The 7,733-nt window shown below is 31.9% G+C and overlaps 1 protein-coding gene across 1 annotated transcript; it reads left to right on the top strand.

Annotated features, from left to right (window-relative positions):
- The first annotated feature begins 1,472 nt into the window (after positions 1–1,472).
- Positions 1,473–3,658, top strand: LOC134705705 (acetylcholine receptor subunit beta-type acr-2-like). The gene is made up of 2 exons (XM_063564426.1): positions 1,473–2,190; positions 3,124–3,658. The coding sequence occupies exons 1-2, from the start codon at positions 1,547–1,549 to the stop codon at positions 3,656–3,658; spliced, it is 1,179 nt and encodes a 392-aa protein (XP_063420496.1). The 5' UTR covers positions 1,473–1,546.
- Positions 3,659–7,733: the final 4,075 nt, after the last annotated feature.

Raw genomic sequence — 7,733 nt, 5'->3', positions numbered from 1 at the left:
TGGGAAAATATAAAGGTAGAACTATTTTCGTGGCTAAATAACTCTTAACTGACACAATTTCAATTGTCCAATCCATTAACAGACTTTATTCCCATAATTTTCACTAAAACGTGGTATTACTCACGTTATATTACAATTATGAAATATTTACGAATGTCAATTTATATTTAAGAACCAAAGTAGTATGTTGTGTCTTTTAAATGAAATCTAAAATTGATTGTTTCGCCTTTTATTAAAAAAATTGCTATGCGTGTAATCATAAATACTACATACTTGCGCGACGCCTTTTACTTTTACTGAAAACTGCGAAGACTATACATGATTTTAAAGGTGGAAAATGTTCTATGATAGATATCATTTTGTAAGACACTTTTCTTTTTTTGATTAGATTCTTTTAATATGCCAAAAATCTGTATATTTGATAGATTTTAACATTAAATTGTGCGTTTTACTCTTAATAGCCAACCCGATTAACAGACTAATCGCCCATATAGCCGTAAACTCAATATAGATTAACCGACCAATCTCTCGGTTAGCCGAGTGTCGGTCGTGGTTTAATTTCATATTATAAATTTAAAAATATGTTTTAATCATCGTTTTTACCTGTATAAGAATGACGTTTTGTGGATCGAATCAGTCAATGAAATTATAAACCTAGTTTCACTTCCAGTGTTGATATTCTTTTCCTTAAACTCCACACGCATAATGTATCCGTAATAAATCTCTAGCTCAGGAGTTTAATTGAAGTCCACGTGAAAACTGATCAATGAGGTCGAATTATTCAATTGCAAATGAATAATTCACCATCAAGGATTCCAGCTTCTTTTGACAAAATTGAACCATATTTGTCTCTACAAGCGAATTATTATTTATTTTACCAACTGTTATATATCTCGTAGCTAGTGGCCCTTTAACAATTTTAAGACTGATTAAACATCGTTTTATATAAGGTTTTCGAAAAATGTGAATGATAAAACAGAAGAGAAGGCATTGATATCCGCATTTTTTTTTATTAGATATATAAATGCAATTAGGGAACTGTTAAGTGAATGTCTGTATACACTTCTTCAAAGACGGATAATAGTCATGGTCATTTTTCGAGTGTTTCACCTAAGAATTATCATGCATTTTGAGTGTCTGGTTACTTTCTAAAGTATCTGTTTTACTGTTTCAATGAAAAATAACGAACGACAAATGCACATTCTAGCACCTACCGTAATCCACCTCTGCTCAAGTTAATAACAGTTGGCATTCAAGCAACACCAATATGTGTCCACACTTGTTGATCAAATTAAATTCATATTGAGATAATTCCATTTTATAATTAGATTTCATTAAAGTTAAACCTTTTCTCAAACAATATAACTCAACTAAATAAGTACTTGAATTAAGAGTTGAAAGTAATATAAGTATTCTAAAACTATTATTTGTAAAAATAGCATTAAGGTAATTTAATTCAAAAATAAGTTATTACAAGAGTGGTAACAATTCAATACTTATAGGAAGTGATAATAACGGTATTCATTACTTTAGTGGCTGTTTCAAAATGAAACTGTTTTTCCATTTCATTTCGATGTTGTTTTGCCTTGTGTATGGCCAAACAATTTCTGATGTTAATACATTGTACAAAGATTTGATGACAAATTATTCAAAAGGAGTGATACCTACCCCATCTACAGAGACACTAAACATAAGTATTGGGGTTTTCATTGTATCAATCAATTACTTTCGAGAAGTTGAAGAAAGTATTTCTGTCACGTGCTCATTTACAGTCGATTGGACGGACACTAGACTTGCGTGGAATCCGTCAACATATAATAATGTAAATGTGTTACTTATTGATATGGAAAACATATGGATACCTAATATAGTACTACTTAATCGAGTTGACAAAATTGAACCGATAGGAGATGGAGTAAAATTCTCTGGAGCTGTAAATAGCACTGGTAATGTACATTACGCTCCTGGACTAGTCGCTGATGTAAAATGTGTCACAGATATATCTAAATTTCCGTTTGACAGACAAACCTGTACTCTTCACATAGTTCCTTGGGGAACAAATCTGCCGTACGCTATGTTCAAGAATTTCTTCAATAATACTTGTAATTTAGATTACTACTCTGTGAACTCAGATTGGACATTAGAAGAGTGCAGTCTACGAATAGATAATTCAAAAGCATATACGGAATTATTTAAGAAATAATTCATGGAAGCCATAGATTATTGGAAATTTACACATGGCCTGGGCCGTGATATTCGAATTTTATCCTGAGCGTTAGCGAGGGATAAAATTAACGAATATCACGGCCCAGGCCATGTGTAAATTTCCAATAATCTATGGCTTCCATGAATTATTTCGATTCTAATAGGACAAATACGATCATTAAAAAAAACTGAAGCGAGGGTGGGTATGCTGTGTGTGCGGCTGTTCTTTTTTACTCCCTGTTAGATAAAGCTCGAACATTCTAAAAAATCCGTAGCTTGCATGGATTATTTCGTGAACAACCGCCGAAAAAAAATCTGTTTCATTCTCAAAACCAACAATTGCCATTTTGATTTACATGTTTTTCTCGTAAGCTACCGTAAAATCCAAAGTTGACATTTCGTAACTAAGGAGCCGCCATGTTGACTTGCTGAAATCAGTAAATATGCGAATAATGCAATAGAATAGATAATCAAACAAAACCTACCTTGAGAATCAATTTTAATACAATAGGAAACGAAATTTACATGGTTCACGTAACAGAAAACTTTCAACTCTAGCGTTTTCATTTGTATGACGTCATGTTTTGAAATGACTTTGATAGCGCCAAATACATGAATAAACTTTCGCGGAATTTTAATTATTTTTATTTTGTTGGTTTCTCCGAGCTGTTTTGCATTACTTCTTTTTATTATGCATCCGAATAAGAATAAAAGTGATTTTGTCTTTTTTAATTGCAATTTTTAAAACAATAAAATCGGCAAAGGGTTTGCAAACAGGTTTCAATACATGTGGCTTTACGTGGGAAGTATATTGTAACAGCCATTATTATGTACATCTCGGAGTCTGCGCTAAGTATAGATATATCGAGAATTTTATCACAGTGTTGTTTACAAAGCGAAAGAAGCACGTCATATTAGAATTGTCACATTGAAAATCAAACGTTCTTCATTGTATTTTGCAATAATGGTAGTCTTTCCAACGTTGCTGCTAGGTTTTTTGAACCCACTAGTGTTTATTCTTCCAGTTGAAACGGGTGACCGTATAGGCCTATCCGTAACACTGCTTCTGTCATATGCAGTTTTTCTCACACTCGCTTCAGCATCCGTACCGGCAACATCTAATCCAATGTGTACTTTACTTATTATAATGGTTGCAATTATAGCCATCAGTGGTGTTATTGTTTATGGTACAACTATTACTATAAAATACCATTATACAGAGAGTATGGACGCTATTTGGTCTCCCTTCATTAAACTAGCCAGATGGAGAGTAAGAAGAAAGTTAACCTTAATAGAACCATTTGATCCTAAAAAGGAATTATCAGTTACAAAGAAAGATGTCATTGATCTGTTGGATTTTCTGTTTTTTCTATGGATCCTATATAATTCTGTTTGCAGTTGGAATTGGATACTTTACACACGTTTTGATTTAATGTGTTGTTTTTTTTTTTGATTTGTAGAGAGACAAATGTAAGTAATAACGTCTTTGGAAATAAAATTAAAAAAAAACCACACGTTTCGTTGCAATCTGCATTATAACTCAAATTTTCAGAACTGTATATGTGCCATTATAATGATTGAAGAATAAAAGAATGGGTAAAGGGACATTAAAACTCATAGGACGAAAATAAATGGTCAAGGACAAGACTAAAAAAGACAAACACACAAACAAACAGTACACAAAACACAAATTTGAAAACTTAAGACCTAGCAACATGAACCTCACCAAAATTGGGCAGATAGATATTTCATTTGAATGTCACTTGCATTCACAGAGTACATTACATGAATTGTTCAAATTCCACAAAAATCAATCAAAACTTGTCAATGTTTTATATTCATTTTAAATGCTAAGAACCAAACAGACTTGCATAATTCAAAAAAAGATGAAGTTAACACAAAATTTTTTTTTTATAACAGAGACTGCGTATTGTGTATTAAAAATGAAACTAAAATTAAATGTGCACAATTACAAATTAGAAATTATTTGCTTAAGGTAAGACATTTAGATAAATATTTTGTCTTGTATTCATTGTTTCTCAACTATTTTTGACTGACAATCGAACCACATTTGATCGGTTATTTATTTTTGTAAAATGACAGGACAGATTATTCATTTTCTGCATTATTGAAGCAAGATTTTTCATTTTCATTAAAGCAAGGGACTGATTATTCATTTTCACAACTATATTTATGATATTCGAAAACATACAATTTTTAAAATATTTGTTAATAATGAATAATACATGTATAGTCAAGTTATTGTGTACCATTTAATCAAAATTAATCATTATCCCCTGCAGAAATTTTAAGATTCAAGAATTTATTCATAACCTCAGACACATACATTTGTACTTGTGTACAAGAGGACAATATATACAAACATACTAAGATAATAGCGAGACAGGACAAACGAAACACAAATACATAGTATATTATAAAAGACAATTGGTATAATTAGATTAAGTATTTTATACTTTTCTTCAAGAAATGAATCATTTATATTCCCATCCAATACACATGTATTGTCTTCAAGATTATAAAAAAACGTTTTTTTTCTAAAGTCAACATTGATTGGTTAAATATTTCTCAGTGTGTTTGAATTTGTTTGATAGCCTTTTGGTCATGACTGTTTGTCTCTAATATTTAATTAACTGTGCATTTGTATTCAGATATCGCAGATCAAATTTATTCGTTCTTTGTGTAATCATACGTTTTTTGATTGAGTTAAGTCTGCTAATTGATATTTTATCGTATGTTTTTATATGTTGTGATGTTATGCTATTGTTTCAGAAAAAGGGAGAAGGTTTGGGCCCATTAAAACGTTTAATCCCGCTGCAAATGTTTGCACCTGTCCTAAGTCAGGAATCTGATGTACAGTAGTTGTCGTTTGTTTATGTAATATATACGTGTTTCTCGTTTCTCGTTTTGTTTATATAGATTAGACCGTTGGTTTTCCCGTTTGAATGGTTTTACACTAGTAATTTTGGGGCCCTTTATAGCTTGTTGTTCGGTGTGAGCCAAGGCTCCGTGTTGAAGGCCGTACTTTAACCTATAATGGTTTAAACTTTAAATTGTTATTTGGATGGAGAGTTGTCTCATTGGCACTCACACCACATCTTCCTATATCTATCTATAGTATTAGTGTTTGGTTTTACCTAGCCTCTTTCAAAAGTATTGTCAAACTTTTAACGCCGAGCGGAGCGAGTCAAAATTTATTTTTGAAGGAATTTGGAAACGCTGAAGAGACCTGCTGAGTTATTTATTTTCAATACATTGCAAGTCAGGTAATTCATTTTCAAACTACCAAAGAACAAACCATTTATTTTTGTGATTATCAAGGCGGAGTTTCTTATTTTCAAAATCCTCCTGCCACCCCACCCCTCCCCGAATCTCAAATGGTCGTCCCCTTAGTTTATGTAACAAATATTCAAAATACAATACTTTAAACATTTTCAAGCAGGAATAACTCTGGTTAAGTATTCCGGTTAGTACGTACAATACGGATAACTGTTATTTGATATTAATTTATTTACTGGATTGGTTCATGCTCATTTTTTTTTTTGCATAGCGCCCGACTGAATCGTTTATTACGAAGTAGCATAAATGCATGTCCACACTCATTGTTTTGACCCTGAGAAGTGCGTCCCATAAACATGGATTTAATGTAACTTATAAATCTACTGAGTCGTTTATTTCTGTAAACAATTATTTATTTCGAAAGAATAATGCGTGACTGTTTTCGAAATATTGACTGAGTCACTACTAATAAATAATACCTTGAAAAAAAGAACGTTTGTCTTTTATATTCAGTATATAATGAATGAAAGAAAGTCTTCTAGTGTACTGTGTACCTCGGGAGTCTAATCACAACTAAAGAAACAAACAGATGGAAGTGTTTAACGACATTGACTGGCTCGCACGGTCGAAAAAAACCCACCCCACAATAATGCGTCCTCTATTTATATTAAGTAGCAACGCACCTGATTATGACGTCATAATGATTGATAACGACATTTAGACGGTTTACGGCAAGTTATCAATGGTCAACGTTATGTTGGTACTTTTTGCGAACATTAATATTGTAACAGTTATGCCACGATTAAACTATAAGATCTCTGTCTTGGAGCAATGGACAAAATGAAAATGCCAAATTCAAACATCGTTTTACAACCATCCAGTAGATATTTTAAAATAGGAAGAACTATTCAAAATGTAAGTAAAACAACTCCTCAAGCCTTATAATAATATGAGGCAGGCGTAACCTGTGAATGGGGACGAAGTCTGTATGTATTATTTTTTTCATTCAAAATGTTGATAAAAGAAAACGAAATACCGTGCGTAACGTTCCCGATTTTGGTTCTGTTGTTAGGGAATTAGCTGTGACGTTCTTTAAGTTATGACGTCATATTCGATGTAAACAAAAGAAACGCTTTCATCAGGTAACGTAACGGGTTTTTTTCATATCAAACAATTATTAAAATTGAATTTGTATTGAGATTCAATCTTATGTTTTACTAGACTGATAAATATAAAAAAAAATCAAAGTCTCATGCAAACAAGACAGATTTCTGCGCAAATGCGGGAAAACCGGAACAGGAACTAGATCTGAAAAAAAACGTTAACGATTTTGAGTTCATTAGTACAATGAAAAATTCGGGAAAGTTTCCCAGATTTTTTTTTTTTTTTTTTTTTCATTGATTTTTTTACCGTAATTGGGGACTTCGTCCCCATATAATGCAATGTAAGAATGACGTTATTCTAAATTGATACAACAATTTAACTTAAATGACCAATGTTAATCACATGCGTTTTAGAAAATGATTTAGTATTATCATATTTTATGCCAAAAACGTATGTTATTTGGATGGAGAGTTATATTCATATATCCAAATAAGGTTATTTGACTATAACAAGTGTCAGTTGTCACTGAGAAATCAGCTGATTAACGTCAATCAACGTTGTGAACATCACAAATAATTGTCCAGGTTATCCCTTTTACATAAAATATAAGCATTTAAAATACAATAATAAATGCAAATTCTAACTATATATATGATATATTAGCTTTGATTCTTAATAATTTAAATATTCAGAAACCTGAACAACATTAATTCAAATTCAAATTTAAATATTTATTGCCATATAAACTTCAAACATTAAGTTTGTGACATACAAAATAATAAACAATATAACTATATTTCACATATATATATATATATACACACAGCCATGTATCACCATCATTGATGGCGATCCGATTGATACATCTGTTGTAGGGTTGTCACTGACTCAGACGTACTTTATTTTCTGTGACTGTTTCTTACATTAATTTGTAGGATCCTTTACTATGGATAATTTAGCTGATCTGTAACAATAACATCTTCATGCCTTATATATCATGTATTGAGTACGCCGCTAGATTAAAACTGACGTGGAAAGGTAACACATGGCCAGCGAAATTTCTTTTTTTGAGAGCCCAGGTGGTCGTGTGGTCTAGCGGGACGGCTGCAGTGCAGGCGATTTGG

The sequence above is a fragment of the Mytilus trossulus genome, chromosome 2 (genome assembly GCF_036588685.1).
Source record: "Mytilus trossulus isolate FHL-02 chromosome 2, PNRI_Mtr1.1.1.hap1, whole genome shotgun sequence".
Taxonomy (NCBI): domain Eukaryota; kingdom Metazoa; phylum Mollusca; class Bivalvia; order Mytilida; family Mytilidae; genus Mytilus; species Mytilus trossulus.
The sequence above is the reverse complement of the archived record's forward strand: the minus strand, read 5'-3'. Positions and strand labels throughout refer to the sequence as shown.